At 36.2% G+C, this 18404-nt stretch overlaps 1 protein-coding gene across 1 annotated transcript in view; it reads left to right on the top strand.

Annotated features, from left to right (window-relative positions):
• The first annotated feature begins 2466 nt into the window (after positions 1-2466).
• The window catches only part of LOC121420147 (laccase-1-like), a 45447-nt gene continuing 29509 nt past the window's right edge, over positions 2467-18404 (top strand). The window contains exons 1-4 of the mRNA XM_041614686.1: positions 2467-2575; positions 11800-11880; positions 15737-15948; positions 17330-17599. Coding sequence (XP_041470620.1) covers positions 2515-2575; positions 11800-11880; positions 15737-15948; positions 17330-17599 — 624 coding nt within the window. The 5' untranslated portion in view covers positions 2467-2514. The remainder of the gene's footprint in view (positions 2576-11799; positions 11881-15736; positions 15949-17329; positions 17600-18404) is intronic.

Consider the following 18404-nt stretch of genomic DNA (forward strand, 5'->3'; position numbering starts at 1 on the left):
AAGTTTTTTGCAAAACACCCCACCCAGAAGGAAAAACCAGTAAGACCAGTAATTTTTTTTACTGGTTTCCAGTATAGTTTTACTGGTTTCCAGTATAATTTTACTGGTTTCCAGTATATTTTTACTGGGCCGGTTGATTTTTAACTGGACCAGTAAAAATCAACTGGAGACCAGTTCCAACAATTGCATTCCAGTTGAAGCAATTAGTAATACCAGTTAAATTGTTTTCCATTAAACTGGTGTTACTTGTCCAATAAATGGTTTCCAGTAGATTTTTACTGGTTTCCAGTATATGTTTACTGGACCAGTTGATTTTTAACTGGACCAGTAAAATTCAACTGGAGACCAGTTCAAACAATCGCATTCTGGTTACTGGACCAATAAATAATGACTTTATTTAAAGTCAGATCATTCAACAAATATGAAAATTAATCTTGCAATTCAGAGAAAGTTATTATCGTTATCATTTATCATTGTTATCATCATTGCTCTTATAATTATCACAATTACTATTATTATGATTATTATGATCATTGTTGTAATCATTCTTATTACTGTTATTACTGTTATTGATCTTGTAATTACCATTATTAACATTATCATAATTATCAAGTATTAATATTATCATTAAAATAATCATTTCCTCTAATTATGATTAAGATCAAAGCAAGATGTATTCCTCTGATAAAGTCAACTGGTCTAAAGTAATTCAATGTTTGAAATGAAACTGGTCAAGACCAGTAATACCAGTAATTCTGATGATGCTAATCACGTGGTTTACCTCATTTGCATATTTCCTGTTTTTTAAAGAAAAATCAGGATTTATAATGGAATATCCTTGCAATAGCACTCAATGTTGTTTAAAAACCTTCAAAATAAGTGTGTGAACTAATTCACAATGAAAATGTGTAATTTCATACATCAAAATAAAAAAAAAACAGCAGAAAAATTAACTTACTAACCATCTTTTCCATCACATTTCACTGGAGAGGGTATATAACAAACCAAATGCATGTAATAAACTGATCCAGTACGAAGACCAGTATAAGACCAGTATAAAATTCCAAAAAAATAATTTTTAACTTGACCAGTTAGACCAGCTAACCGACATTCCAATATCAAGAGTTACCAGTGAAATTATACTGGTCTAACTGGTTCAGTGGAACTGGTTTTTCCTTCTGGGCACTAGATTGTTTACAATATCCGCCCTTTCATACGGTAAAAATTCGTGATTTGAATGATGATTCCAGAGAAAATAAGGCTAATGACGAATATTTAGCTTTTTTATCGTCCTATATCAGGGAAAATCTTGTTAACTTTTCGTCCCTAAGTCTCTTTTTTTCCGGACAAAAATCTAATTTTAACTCAAAAGGGAGTCTGTTTGCTCTTTTTTTTTTAAATTTTACCGGGAAACGTATTGTGTCCCAATGTGTATATACTTTGTTATCGGGAATGGTATGAATACATGACATAGATCATAGATTGTTATCAAATATTTCGTTATTCTACTCAGACGAGAAGTGCAAGGACCACGACCGATTATTTGATTCGTTTTGGGGTATTATTTTGTCTTTATTCATACAATTTTCTATTTGACTTTAGAGCTATTGGCTCGAGGCCAGGGGGTAGGGGGGGGGGTAAGGGGGCGGAGGCTTAGTTTCTGCGGGTTGCCATGAGGCCCTATTGGTAACAATGATATAGACAACATGCATGGTTTTACACAATAGCTGGACATGCTGGAAGTGTGGAGTAAAATGTTGTTCTGCACTGCCTGCATTACCGAACTTACCCTCAAATAGTAATAACAATGTAATAATTAAAGATGATGGTGAATCAGATGCACACACACACCCTCACACACCCAACTCTCTATCTCTCTCTCTCTCACACACACACACACACACACACACACACATATATATATACACAAAAGATAGAGAGGGAGAGAGAGAGAGAGAGAGAGAGAGGGGGCGCTTGATGCTTATATAAACAATATCAATTCAATACAAACAAACAAACAAAACGACAAAATAGCGGAAACGTAATAAGCAAAACATATCAAAGCAAAGCCAATTATGTTGTAGGCTTGTCAAACCGAAATTAATGCATATAATAGATAATGAACGGTTGAAGCGTGTCGGAGAAATTATTAAAATATCTGTCATCAAGGCCCAATCATACATTTAAATCAAAACAAAATAAACAGAGAAACAATTTTTGTAACCACATAAATGTTACATATGTATGTCCGTTTGTGACTGTGTGCTGTGAATTGAAAGAAAGGAGGCGGAGCAAATTTTCGTAGAAAACTGCACTCAATTATTTAACTTCATTATAACAGATCCACCCCCGTTACGCTTGGTAAACTTTTTTTTCAACGGGTTCTGACTTGCGCACTCGAGACAGACTGCAGCAGAGCAGTCTTTTCTCAGTGTTTTTATTTCATTTTGGGGAACATTTCCCTCGTCGATGGATCAACTCGATTGAAGTCTTGATAGGATTTGATCGGACAATATGGCGCGAGTGTTAATTGCCCTATTTCTCTGTCATGTTTTACTGCTCGTCTCAGCACAAGGTAAGTTATAATTGATTGATTTTATTTTATTTCTGCATTCAAGATAAATATGCAACATAACATCTAGGTGATACATTAAAGCTTTACAAAACAATAAAGCAATAGTCATAAAAAAGCAATGAAGAATAAATATCAACAAGAAGCAATATTCAATTAAAAGAAAATAACAGTCTAAAGGAATGCAGGAGACCGCCATCGTGAGCGGTTAAGCTTGAAAATGATGGCGGCCTCGTAAAGATGGTACATAAATGTCTTTCTTAATTGATCAAGTTGTTCATTGATAATGTTGTGTCTGTCAGAACGAATCAAACCAAAAATCCAGCATCAATATTTATTTCATTGGAAATCTATTCAGGTTCACAATTTTCATAATTGATCTTTTACCGGATTTATTTTGAGAAAAAGAAAAATGTACTTTTTTGGAAAGGATATTGTATATTTTTTTTGCAGGAGGAGTTTCTGCATTTATTGTAAAGTCAAAATAAATTTTACAATACATAAAACGTAATCGTAATATGACATGAAAGTACATTGTAATGTGACAGATTTATATTAGATCATAACAAAATTTAGACATGAATACAATTAAAGGATAAGACAAAGTAATGAAAAAAGTCAAATGCAGTGGCAAACTATATAAGAAAAAATGCTTGAGCAATAGCAGCCAAAGGGGGAAAAGCGCTACATGGAAACCTAATGTTTTATAGGTCCGGGTCTGGAAGAAAATGTTACGTCACAAATCATCAGAAAAGGAGAAAGAAGAAAAAAGAAGAAATGAAGTGTGCGTGTGAGTGCAAGTGGGTGAACATGCAGGTGTGATACTAAGAATAATTCGATAAAAGATGTTTTTCAATGAAGTTTTAAAAGAAAAGATAGATGCAGTGAGTTTTATATCATTGGGCAAATCATTCCAGATGTTTGGGCTGTGATGTCTGATCGTTTTATGTGCGAATATTGTGATCGCGTTATATGAATCCGAATAGCAATGTTTACATTTACACCAAGACCTGTATAACTTATTGAAAATTCAATATTAAAGTACATTTCGTTGTTTAAGATATGAAAAAAAAAACCTTGTGTAAACTTTTAAACAACTATTGTAAAGTTCGCATAGTAGACAATATTTTATACAAACAGTTAATCAGCGTTTTTACCGTTTATGGGTCGATCTGTAAACACTCTGAAAACAACTTGGTCAACAGCTCACCCACCTCAGTCTGACGTCGGGGATAAAACGATGCAGGAAGAAATTTTCAAAAAGAGTTTCATATCAGTGGCGGATCGGGGGGGGGGGGGGGTGGTAAAGGATTTAAGCCCCTCTGGGGCTACCAAGTAAAAAATAGAAATAGATATGGCCTGCATTTTGGAGCCTATTCCAAACAACCTTCATTTTATAGTGAACTCTTTTCTTTTTTGCTTATAAAAAAATCCCTGCACCAAAATGACATTCATTGGGTATTGAAACCCTTTGTTTGCCAAATATCTCGGCCAAACCCCCTCCTTAAAAAAATCTAGATTCGCCCCTGAATATAGATTATTCAGTGACAAGCAATAACCCGTCTTTATTTTTTTTGCACTAGTAGCATTATTTCCATACAGTCCTTGCATTGGAAGCTGCTAGCAATATGGTGAAGTCCACTCCAAAGAAGTTGAATGAGACAAATGGAGAGAAATTAAACAAGTATATTGCTAAATTGACTTTCAAAATTCAGATGTAAAGCAAAACAAAAAAAATATGGTATCTTAATATTTATTTTCACAAAATCATGCACATTAGAGTGATAGGCAGATAAGAGATTCGATGATTACTTATCATCATCATCATCATCATCATCATCATCATCATATCATCCATGTTCAACCCACTGCAGGGCGAAGGACTCCTCAAGTTGGTGCCAAAGGTGCTTGTCTTGTGCCGATCCAATACAATTTATGCCAATGAATTTAGTGAGCTCGTCACTCCATCTCAATTTTTGTCTACCCCGATTTCGTGATCCTAGCCATGGTTTCGATTCTGTGATGCGTTTGGTCCACCTATTATCATGTGATCTTGCAAGGTGACCAGCTCATCTCCATCTCATTGATTTAATTGCTTTGATTATGTCTATTACTTTAGTCTGGCTCCTAATCCATTGTATGGTTTTCCTGTCACGTTTTGATATCCCTAGCATTATACGTTCCATACTGTGTTGAGTGGTTTTTAATTTCTGTTCCATTTTCTTGTTACAGACCAGGTTTCAGAACCATAGGTCATTGCCGGTATAACACATTGATTAAAGACTTTTCATTTAAGGCAAATTGGCATATTGCTCCGCATAATGTCATTGAATTCCCAAAAGCGATCCATCCAGCTCTTGTCCTCCGTTTAACTTCTTCCAGTTGTTCATGATCCATTCTGACGTGTTGCCCAAGGTAGATATAATGATCTACGCTCTCGACTTCAGAATTATCCATTATGATTCTTTGCTCCGTAGCAAATTTGTTGAACATTACTTTCTTCTTTTTCATGTTGATCTTCAGGCCTACTTTGTTACTTTCAGTGTTGAGATCGTTAAGCATATTGTCTAGCTTGAGGCCATCATCAGTGATTAGAATGATATCATCGGCAGATCTCAGGTGGTGGAGACACTCATCATCAATGTTTAGCCCTGTACTTTCCCAGTCTATTTTACGTATTATTTCCTCCAGTGCAGCGTTGAACAGTTTGGGTGAAAAGGTATCTCCCTGTCGCACTCCTCTGTTAATGGGGAATTCATAACTGTCTTTGTGCAGGTGAATGGTTGCAGTTCCTGAATGAGTTTAATGTAACTATGGTGCACACCTTGTACTTGTAATGCTGTTATTACTGCCTGAAATTCTACACTATCAAAAGCTTGTGTGAAGGCTGCAAATGCCACGCACAAGGTTTGTCTGTATTCGCAAGTCTTCTCTAATACAGTAATTGGTTTAGTGTGTGGAGATGGTCTGTAGTAGAGAAACCACTTCTGAATTATTTTACATCTAACTATAATGCAATTGTCAACGTTATACTTGTTTGATTTGTTTGAGTCTATTCATTCAAATTACCTTTTTTTTCACTGGAATAGACTTGACCGTTAGTCATTATATCCTATATTTAAAGGGGGAGCCTTTATTTTTTTTATTTATTAATTGCGTTCTTTTCTTTAAGGGGGTTCATTTTTTCTATCTGTGTGTAAAATTTTGCGGGGGGGGGGTGGTTCATATATTTTGGAGGAAAAAAACTTTTCTTATTGCTTGTCATTAAATCTCTGTATATAGTTGTATATATAGTTTGTTTATAATTAGTATTGAATCTAAGTTTAGGGGCTTGCCTTCTCTACAAGCTTTTGCTTTTCTTGGTAAGTCCCTCCGTTCATTTCTTGTCTCTTTTCATTGATAAAATTAGTTTTTTACTGCAACAAATTGTAGTTTTTGTCTCATCTGCGAAGCAAAGTGAGACTATAGGCGCCGCTTTTCCGACGGCGACGGCGGTGGCGGCGGCGGCGTCAACATCAAATCTTAACCTGAGGTTAAGTTTTCGAAATGACGTCATAACTTGGAAAGTATATGGACCTAGTTCATGAAACTTGGCCATAAGGTTAATCAAGTATTACTGAACATCCTATTAGAGTTTCATGTCACATGACCAAGGTCAAAGGTCATTTAGGGTCAATTAACTTAGACCATGTTGGAGGAATCAACATCGAAATCTTAACCTGAGGTTAAGTTTTTGAAATGTCATCATAACTTAGAAAATATATGGACCTAGTTCATGAAACCTTGACATAAGGTTAACCAAGTATCCCTGAACATACTGCATGAGTTTCACGTCACATGACCAAGGTCAAAGGTCATTTAGGGTCAATGAACTTTGGCCGAATTGGGGATATCTGTTGAATTCCCATCATAACTTTGAAAGTTTATGGATCTGATTCATGAAACTTGGACATAATAGTAATCAAGCATCACTGAAAATTTTGTGCAAGTTTCAGGTCTCATGATTAAGGTCAAAGGTCATTTAGGGTCAATGAACTTTGGCCGAATCGGGGTATTTGTTGAATTACCATCATAACTTTGAAAGTTTATTGGTCTAGTTCATTAAACTTGGACATTAGAGTAATCAAGTATCATTGAACATCCTGTGCGCGTTTTAGGTCACATGACCAAGGTCAAAGGTCAATGAACTTTGGCCGAATTGGGTGTATCTGTTGAATTACCATCATAACTTTGAAAGTTTATGGATCTGATTCATGAAACTTGTACTTAAGAGTAATCAAGTATCACTGAACATCCTGTTCGAGTTTCAGGTCACATGATCAAGGTCAAAGGTCATGTAAGGTCAATGAACTTTGGCCATGTTGGGGTTTTTTGTTGAATAACCATCATACCTCTGTAAGTTTATTGGTCTAGTTCATAAAAAGTGGACATAAGAGTAACCATGTATCACTGAACATCTTGTGCGAGTTAGAGTAGTATTCAAAGTCAGCACTGCTGCTATGCAGGTGAGACGGCCAGAGGCATTCCACTTTTGTTTAATTTATATTCAACATTTGTTACGAAATTTCATTGATTTGTCTGTACTATCTATCATATTAAATATGTATTGTTACTTTAATTGTATTTTGAAAAAAATTGTTGAACGGAAATAAATAAATCAAAATCTAAATCTGAATCCTGAACGAAATTGACATACTCTCTTGTGCCCCCTCGATTATTATTTTTTTTACCTATTATCTAGTAATACATTTTTACAGATGCATCCCGACACAAGTCCCTGCTTTTTCGGTTTTAAGCCTTCTTCCACATCACAGGCACAATTTAAGCATTTACATTCATTGTTTTGTACTCTATGATTTGTTTACTCAATATCAAAAATCAATGAAATCTCAATAGGAAGAAAAATAGATGTTTACTTGAACTGAATTGAATTTGAGGTTTTTGACCCGCCTATGAACTGTGGATTATGTATTTTTCGAGGTCTGATCTAATTGTCTTTTATGTGATATTGTAGGTTTTGGTGGCATCACGGCGCCAATGTAAGAAATGTTCAGTCAACTATTCAAGAAATAATTGATGAATTCATTCATTTTGACTCTTTGCAATGTTACTGAACCAATGTCGCGTAACAAAAATGTTGGCTATTAATCGTATGCTTGATTTTCATGATGAATTGTACATTGTATAGTCTATCCAATCCATTGGTAAAAAAAAATGTTCTACGGTGATTGCGGAGCGTTGTGGCCCAGTGGATTAGTCTTCTGAATTTGAAACAGAGGGTCGTGGGTTCGAATCCCAGCCATGGCGTAATTTCCTTCAGCAAGAAACTCATCCACATTGTGTTGCACTCAACCCAGGTGAGGTGAATGGGTACCCGGTAGGAAAAAAAAATCCTTTAATGCTTGAGCGCCTAGGCAGCTCAGCTAAAGCCGGGGTAATAAAAATAGCAGGGTCAGCTGGTAGAACAGTTTTCGAAACTAAAGTGGCTACACTGGGTAAATATAACTATATTATTATTATTATTATTGCTGTGGTTGTACTACCGACCTAGGAAGTTGATTCGTCATTGACTACTGATCATAGCCTTGGAACATTATACCTGATTGCTGATGCTGCATTCATCCCAACAAAACAAATTAAAGATCCCCAAAAGCGTTCACGTGATGTCAAATGACCAACCCGATTGGTCGATTTAGAGTCGGTCTCGTTCCTTTGTGGTGGTCTAATACTCACCTGATCTAACTGTCTAAAGCCCAATTTCGACTTCGTTTTCTTATTATGTGCACTTCTTCAAATAAAATTCTTGTTCAGCTAGACTTATATTCTAAGCGGTGTTAGACCAAGTGGAGAGGGAATCAAGGGACTAATACTTAATGATAGAGAAAGAATGAGATACAGACAGATAAAGAGAAAGAAAGAGGGAGTGAGTGAGAGAGAGAGAGAGAGAGAGAGGAAGAACGGGAGGGGGGGGGGAGGAAGCGAGGGGGAGAGAGAGAGACCAATGGTGACATTGATATCATGGAGCATAAAACGAGATGCACTTTTTGTTGTCACTACAATGAAGCAGTAACTCTATCAAGGTACTCATAATGATTGCAGCATTGTTCAGTTAATAGGGTTTTGACGGAGAAGAATAAAATATGAGACTTCTACCCGATCACATGTCGCATTACGTCACACGGTGTGAATGGCAAGATCCAAGCGATTCCTAAGAATTTTTAATTTCAACAAGAAACTAAGAAAATTGATATCAAAACATAAAACAAAAACATCCTGAGTGTAATTACTCTTCAATATCAACATGATATGATTTGTTGTCGTAATGCGGGCAAGCACAAGATGTTTATCAGGCATTCGTTGGTTTTCTTAAAAATGAATGAAACTATATTCTCAGTTATATGATCTATAAAAAAAAACCAAATTTGTCTCTCACAAGTTCTTCATGATTGGCATAGTAGTGTGGGACATTTGACGATGCATTTTTACTTCGATTGCATTTTGCTGTGTTTTGTGAGAGGAAATGAATAAATTCTCGAATCTCATATCTCAAATCACATGAAATATTGGAACTGATTTAATAACCCCCAACAGTATGTGCGTTTTTTAAATATTGGCGATGGGAAATACGAATATAATAATAATAATAATAGACAGTTCTTGTATAGCGCATAACACATTATAAATAACGTCTCTATGCGCTTCCAAAGGACTTGGATATTATTACCCTGGCTTTAGCCTCGCAGCCTTTTACAGCGCGATGGCATTTCAAGGAAAAAATTCCTGCCAGGTACCCATTTACCTCACCTGGGTTGAGTGCAGCACAATGTGGATAAATTTCTTGCTGATGGAAACTACGCCATGGCTGGGATTTGAACCCACGACCCTCTGTTTCAAAGTCCGGAGACTAATCCACTGGGCCACAACGATCCACACTAATATCCGCTGTTGATACTTTTATAAACGATTCAAAAGTTCATCTGAAGGATGGGTTATCCTTGAACAAACCATTACCGCCATACCCAAACTCTTTAATAGTATAGGAGGTGTTTGTGTCACCCTTGTTTAACATTGATGTGTTTTTTGTGTAATTCGAATAAAGGAATATCTCATCCCTATCCATAGAGGCAATGGGGCAATGGGTGAATTTCCTCTGCACAATGAAATGAACTTGGTATGAAACTGAAAAACATTTCGTCTATTGTTGCGCTTGTCTGTATTTGATTTGACGAGACACCAGGGACCGGTTTTACAAAGAGTTACAATTGATTCAATCAATCTTAACTCTATGGAAATCCATCAGTGTCATAATTTCTTCTACAGGAAATGTACAAAATGTCCTTTGCAAAGAATGGAAAACACACTGAACTGTCAAGAAATCATTGAATTTATGGATATACATTCATATCTAGAAAAAAAATTGAGCAAACATGCATTTTATATGTTGACTTTGCTGGCTTTCCAAACTTGGGATTGATCGGATCAATCGCAATTCTTTGTAAGACGGGCCCCATGGCTCAGCCTTACAAAGAGTTACGATTGATCCAATCAATCGTAACTCTATATGGAAATCCATCAGTGTCATAATTGTTTTCTACATGAAATTTGCAAAATGTTCTTTGTAAACAAAGGAGATTATACCAAACTTTCAAGAAATCAATTGCTGGCCGTCCATAATTAAGATTGATCGAATCAGTCGTAAATCTTTGTAAGACGGGGCCCAGTATTTCTATCAGTTGAAGGGAAAATCCGCGATGGTAATTAGTGTTGAATCAACTTATTATATTTTTTCCCCCTTTGGATTGAGGGAGAGCGGGTGAAGAAATGATCCTCTCCTCTTCTGTATGGAAATACTCAGTGGCGCTTTTAACATTTCATAATATCAAGAAGCAGGAATAAATGTTAAAGGTCAAGTACAACTAAAAAAAGAATGTTGATTTGAATCAACACAGACGAATGAAACAAGCATAATGCTGAAAACTTCATCAGAATCGGATGTAAAATAAAAAAGTTATGTCAATTGAAAGTTTCGCTTATTTTTCACGAAATAGCTATATGCAGAATTTAGTCACATGCAAATGAGAGAATCGATGATGTCCCTCACTATATCTTATATTTTAATTTGGATATGGGGGCCACCTAAAAAGGATCTAAGTGTTTCTTGAACGTACTTACTCAAATGCCGCCCTTTCCATTTTTGGTATTGTGCCGAAGTGGATGGGGAATGGGGCTATTCGCCCAAACTTTTATAGCTTATATAATATATTTAGTTGCCCTCAAATTTTCATGACTTAGGCAGACCGTAAAGCGACTAGAAATGTTTAGAAAAAATGGGAGAAGAAGGCGGGGGGGGGGGATGGTGATGTATAACAGGTTGATTATTTGAAGAGTTTAGTTGCAAAAGGGATTAGGTCCACTTTGGACCATTCCGAGAAAAAACACGCTATTTATTCTCACTTATTGCAATATTCTTATGAGAAACTAGATCTTCATGATGTACTACCTTATCATGTGAGCATAATATTGGCTATAAAAGAAATCTAACTGTCTTCATTTTTTTCTATATATTTTTAAAAAAATTATCATTGTGGATCTCAATCCTTTTGCAAGTAAACTAAAATGAATACAATCACTTTTTATTAAAAAAGTGATTTTTATTTGCCACTTTCTTTCACGTTTTCATTTGAATTTCATATTTTCTTTCGTATCATCAGAGTGACTAAATATAGGTTTAGAGACAGAAAACAATAAAATATATGAAAAATGGACCTAACCCCTTTTGACGAATGAGTAATTCAGAAGAGTTTTGTTGCAAAAGAACATGAAACTGAGTATGAAAGAAATCTATCTGTCTTCATATTTTTTATGATATTCTTTTCCAGAAAAAATCTGTGTGGACCTAACCCCTTTTGCAACTAAACTGATATAGACCTAGCCCCTTTTGAAAAAAAGTGATTTTTCTTTTCCATATTAGTTCACTTTTCAATAGGAATTTCAACCTTCCTTTCGTATCATTTTATAGAGCTATTAAAAATCTATACATTGAGACATTAAAATTAAATTTGATGAAAAATGGACCTAACCCCTTTTGCAAGTGAGATCTTCATTTATTGAACTGCCCTATCGTATGTTTTAAGGAATACGTCTTTTCTGTGACAGGATCCTACAAATTGAATAAGATTTTAACATGTTTATCGGCATTGACAATCGTTTCTTTTGTTTTTGTTTAGAGCAATCATGTGTACGGAACACCACTTTGGATTCTGCAGAAGGTTCCTTCGACCAACTGACCTTGGTTCCTCCTGTCAATGGTAGGTTAAATCCTGAAAAATGTCTGAGTCAGATTGACCAGTATAAGATTGACCTGAAAACAAGTCAGTCTGGCCACCCTTCATTTGGGATAAAAACGTACTGGCTATGCATCCACCTATAATAATAATAAAACAATAGTAATGATAATAATGATAATAATAATAATTATTATCATTATAATTATCATTATAATCATTATTATTCTATTGCTTTATCATTTATCATTATTACTGTTATTGTTATTTTATCATTATTATCATCAAAATTATTGTTAATATTATTTTCGTTATCATCTATTATCATCATCATCAGTATTATCATTATTATTATTATTATTATCACTGTTACTGTCAATTTTTTTTTGTCCTGATAGCTAATATTGGTTAGAAAAAAATCTAATTTTAAACTCTTCAAAACACGAGATATGCCACGTTGAACAAAACAGATTACCGTTTTTACAATTACTTAAAAATGCTTAGAAGTACTGTACTTTAAAGATAGATATTGTTTTTCATTGTGAAACATATTGTCATTTCTGGATACCCCTGTGTTACCCTATTTCTCCCACGCCGAAAGATCATTGACGTGGGACCATGTTCTAAACAATCTTTCAATCCTCAGTAAAATTGATTATCGACACCACTCCAAATTCATAAAAGAATATGACATTATTCGTAAAAACTTATTTGTTATGACATTTTTCTGTTATTCCGCATCCTGCGGCTTCTGTCCGACTTTTTTTTGTCTCTGTTCAACTCAAAGTTCACCTATGTTTCATTGTTCGATTAGTTCATCTTCCTATTCTAAGCTCTTCGCTCTCTCACGCTTTCAGCAACCAGCACAAAAGGGTACACATTTCAACCATGAATACGTGAAAATGGTAATATATTTCAATCTATCATGCAAGGAGAATGATTGAGGCATTATTAAAGGGGAATGAAAACTTTGGAACAAATATGCTTGTGTAGAAACAGAAAAATCAAAGAATAAGAATAAAGAAAGTTTGAGAAAAATCGGACAGATAATGAGAAAGTTATGAGCATTTGAATATTGCAATCACTAATGCTATGGAGATCCTCCCATTGGCAATGCGACAAGGATGTGTGATGTCACTGATGAACAACTTTCCCTTTGGTGGACTATGAAATACCCTCAAAATGTCTCTTTTTGCTTTTTCTTATGATGATACAAACTGTTTCTCCATGATGTATTCTTAAAAAATATGTATTACATGCCCTCATGTAGAAAGAACACATGATCTATGGATAGATGTGATAAAAGAGGCAATTCAAATTGCTATATTTAAATTCAAATTGCTATATTTATGCTTAAGTATTTTAATAATCAACTTCCTCAGTCTTTTAATAATATGTTTAGATTCAACAGGTCTGTCCATTCCTACCCAACCCGCATATCTGGAAACCTCCACCTCACTAACCCCAAATTATTAATAACCCACAAATCCATTCGACATTACGGTCCCGATATTTGGAACAATCTTCCAGACAATATCAAATCATGTTCAACAATCTACTCCTTGAAAGCTAATATTAAACGTAACATTATTACATCTTACGCAGCCCCCTCTTAAACTTAATATCTCAACTGCTCTCTGCCGCACCTGCACCTACACCTGCACAGCACCCACTTGATCAATGAAGAACTATTACGCACCTTTTATGAGGCCTCCATCATCATCAAGCCTAATCGCTCACGATGGCGGTCTCCTGCATTCATTTATAATCTTGTTTTGAAAAAATATACAACACATCATTTTTTGTTAATATTTATTTACAATATTCATACTATGCGACTATTATTTTGTTATAATCATGTATTACCTTTGTAAATATTGTATATATGTATTTTGTAATTATGATATTGATGTGAATGCAGAAATAAATAAAATAAAATCAAATCAAATCAAGTGAAATATATACTAAAGTAATGGGGAGAGTTCTTCACAAGTGACATCACACATCTTTGTCGCATTGCCAATTTGCTATCTCCATAGTAATAGTGATCGCAATATTCAAATGCTCGTAACTTTCTTATTTGTCCGATTTTTCTCAAACTTTTGTTGATCTGTTTCTTTGATTTTTCTGTTTTCACTCAAGCTATCTTGTTCCAATGGTTTCATTCTCCTTTAAGGGTAGGAGGGAAAATACTTATATAGAGTAATTTGGGCCCCTGTTAGTGGGACGATGTGGTGGAAGCATGATTTCATGTTTAGCAGGGTCCATTTTAAAAGTTCGTTTACGAGCAGAGCATGGTTTCCAAATAGTCCCCCTTTTCTATATCAAACTAATAATACTCAATCTTTCACTTGTATTATGCACGCAATACTATTGAATTTAATTTGGTTGAAATATAGCGAAAATATCTTCTTCCAAATCTAATACTCTACAAAAGCGATAAAGTACAACTGACTTTTTTGTATAATTTAGAGAGTGCTGATGATTTGCTTTTGGCATTTGTCCCACAATCGAATCTGAAATGTGTTGAGAATAATCAGACGCCTGATATGATTGGAGGTTCTTTAATTAATGTTTGCGCGTGCGTGTACACACACGTGTTGGAAAAAAGTGTGTGTCTCTGTGTGGGTGTTGGTGGACAGGAGTTTGACAAAATACGATGATATGAATACATTATCAAGGAAATTTGGCAAAAACCACAATGTCGAAAAAAGACAGGTAACTCTTCAAGCATGTCAAGGCTCCAATCATCTCCTCCGCAACCACAATGTGCGGCGACGAAAACATGGTGGAATTTGTGAAGCGATTTTTACTGGAAGGAGTGCACACGTGCGGAACATGAACAATAATCATCATTTGGAATATTTTTTTGACTTAACTACACACCGAAACTAGCTCACGCACATCTGCACCCACCACCACGCAAAAAGTAATATGAACACTCGCTCACACGGACACTCACAATGGCATAATTCTAAGGGGCAAACTTTAAAAAAAAAACTTGCAAGGGAGCGGTAATTTGGTCTTTTTATGATGAAAATATAATTTTGAAAAAGATTTTGACATATTATAATTATGTGAATGTGACCTTTTCCCCTTTAATAGCAGCCCCCATGCACTCACGCACCCCATCTTCACACACACCCTCACACACACACACACACACACCAACTCTCAAATTCATTCTGCACACTGCATGCGCACAAACATATTCTCACGCCAACCCACCGACACTATAAAATTGCACACTCACATACAATGTAATGTAAATAAAGTGAACATAAATGTAACTACCACCAATTAAAACATGAATCTTTTCAACATCTCATCTACTTAGGAAAACATGAACAATTCTCATTATCACATCAATTTAATCATCACAAATATCAATTATTTCATTACATCTAAAATAGGTTTTATTGTTCTTTCCATGAGGAATGAGGGAATTCGAAAGAGAGTGAAAAATTACATCATAAACATACAACATGTACATTGTACAGGAATAAAATGATATGCTCGTGTTTCACCTTCACATGAGCAATGAGAAATGGATAAAGAGAACCAATAACATAACAGAAACAAATACGGCTTGTAGTTTTGGTCAAAATAATACATTGCAAAATCATGAAGTTCCATAATGCCAAATAGTCTAGTCGGAAATGGGGGTTCCCGTGCACCATCATGATATACTTTTTAACCATTTTTTAATTGCCTGAAGTGTCTAGTTAATGAATCTTGATGTTCCCTTTGCCAAATTGTGTCCCTTTAAGTCATGAAGTTCCATCATCCCAAAAGGAAATAGACATTTTCATTTTTAAATGAAACAATTTTAACGGATACGTTCTTTCTCGTATTGTTTTATCGTTCCTTCCACCATCAGAGCCCCACGAATGCTTCCGAGAATGCGTCGCGTCGGAACCGATGACATGCCGATATACCTTCAACATCGAATGGTATTCAACGATGTCGAGAGCTTGTTTCGACTGCCCTTGCAATCAGAGTGACTGCGAACGCGAACGGTGCGTGGCGGCTGATGGATTCCGTCGTCCAATCGTTGTGGCCAATCGCCAACTTCCTGGTCCAGCAATTGAGGTGAGACATAGAGAAAGAGAGAGATACTTTATGTATACTATACTACTACTACTACTACTACTACTACTACTACTACTACTACTACTACTACTACTACTACTACTTCTACTTCTACTACCATTACTACTACTACTACTACTACTACTACTACTACTACTACTACTACTACTACTACTACTACTACTACTTTTACTACCACTACTACTACTACTACTACTACTACTACTACTACTACTACTACTACTACTACTACTACTACTACTACTACTACTACTACTACTTCTACTACTACTACTACTACTACTACTACTACTACTACTACTACTACTACTACTTCTACAGTAAACCTGTCTCGGTGGCCACCCGTCCATAATGAAAACATGTCTTTGTCATTTTGGTGGTCATCGAAATTGTAAGGGACTTTGCTATAAAAGGCCATTTTTCTACATTAGCCACGCTTTCAGTTTCGCTTGGGTGGCCTTAAAAGCCCGGGGGCCACTTCCATTCACGAGTGGATACCATGCGCGACCAAGGGGTCTCGAAAAGCACCCTAAACACGTAATTTCCATATTCTGAAAACGAACCCCTTAACAAGTATTGGAGTGAGAAACCCTACCCTTAACAAGTATTGGAAACAAAAACGATACTCTTGGCAAATATTCCCTGAAATGAACCCCTAAACAAGTACAGGAATGTTTTATTGTTACGATTCCTTCGGTCGTCGGCTTTACCTTATTTGGTTTAGTACGACCCCACTTCTACACCTCGCGCAAATCGGACTCTAAACACGAAGTGTTGGGGCAAATGACATCCTATATACAAAAAAAATTAATTTTGTTTTATCATCCCCGCAAATTAGACCCAAAACACGTAATTTTCCTAGCGAAATAAATACCCTTTTTTCATTATTTTTGTATTTTTGGCACCCTTATCACGTTACGTACGTGACGTGACCTATGAAGATGATGATTATGACGATGATGATAATACCCTTTTTTCATTATTTTTGTATTTTTGGCACCCTTATCACGTTACGTACGTAACGTGATAAGGGTGCCAAAAATACAAAAATAATGAAAAAAGGGTATTTATTTCGCTAGGAAAATTACGTGTTAAGGGTCTAATTTGCGGGGATGAAAAAAGGGTAACGTGCTCTGTCGTGAAAAAAGACATCCCTTTTTCGTGTTTTTTTTGGTCGCGCATGGTATCCACTCGTCAATGTAAGTGGCCCCTCCGGGCTTAAAAGGCAGGGATGAATGTATGAAGAAAGAAGATCGAGTTTGAATTGTCGCTGCGATTCGAATTGCATACTTCACCAGAGATAGCAGGCACCAAAATTGACACATGTCCATAATTGATTACATGTGTTATCGTTTGTCAGGTATGCAAGGGAGATCGTATCATCGTCGAAGTCAACAACGAGCTCGACGATGGCGAAGGTGTATCGATCCACTGGCACGGCCTTCTCCAACGGAAAACACCATACATGGACGGCGCCACCCTGATCACCCAATGTCCCATTACACCTTTCTCATCCTTCACCTATGACTTCACTGCCGATCGGACTGGCACCCAGTGGTGGCACTCTCATGCAGGTTTTCAGCGGTCAGATGGACTCTTCGGTCCCCTCGTTGTCAGGGAACCGGAAGAGGTAAGCTTGGTAATATGAGGATGATGATTATGACGATGATGATAGTGATGATGATAATAATAATAATAATACAAATGGCATATCTACCCATGGTAGCCACTTCAGTCTCGAAAACTGTTCTCCCAGCGGGCCCTGCTATTATTATTACTCAGCTAAGCTAGGCTACCTATTCAGGTTCACACAGCTTTTTAAGGAATTACTTCCTGCCGGTACCCATTTACCTCACCTGGGTCAAGTGCAGCACACTGTGGATGAATTCCTTGCTGAAGGAAATTACGCCATGGCTGGGATTTGAACCCACGACCCTCTGTTTCAAAGTCCGGAGAGTAATCCACTGGGCCACGACGCTCCATGATGTTGATGATGGTGATAGTGTTGATGCTGTTATTGTGATGGTGCCGTGATGGTGACAGATATGATGTTGATGATGGTGTGATGGTGATGACGGTAATACTAATGATGACGGTGACGATGATAATGACACTCGTGGGTTCGATCCCGGGCTGAGTTATACTAAAGAAAGGAAATGGGACCTCCTGCCTTCTTGTCAGGCGCTTGTCGCTTTAGATTCTGTTGTAGGAGAAAGATGCAAATATCATTAAGATATATATAGGCCCGCTGGGAGGACAGTCCATTAGAGCTTGGGTGCCTATCCTTGGTAAATAAGGAATATTATCCCTATTATTATTATCATAGTGAGCATAATGGTGATGGTGAGTTATTATGGTGACGCACTGTTTGTTAGGCTATTATCGTGAATATGAAGACCAGAAACTCCATTGGAACCCATTAAAATGACAATGTA

The sequence above is a fragment of the Lytechinus variegatus genome, chromosome 8 (assembly GCF_018143015.1).
Source record: "Lytechinus variegatus isolate NC3 chromosome 8, Lvar_3.0, whole genome shotgun sequence".
Classification (NCBI taxonomy): Eukaryota; Metazoa; Echinodermata; class Echinoidea; order Temnopleuroida; family Toxopneustidae; genus Lytechinus; species Lytechinus variegatus.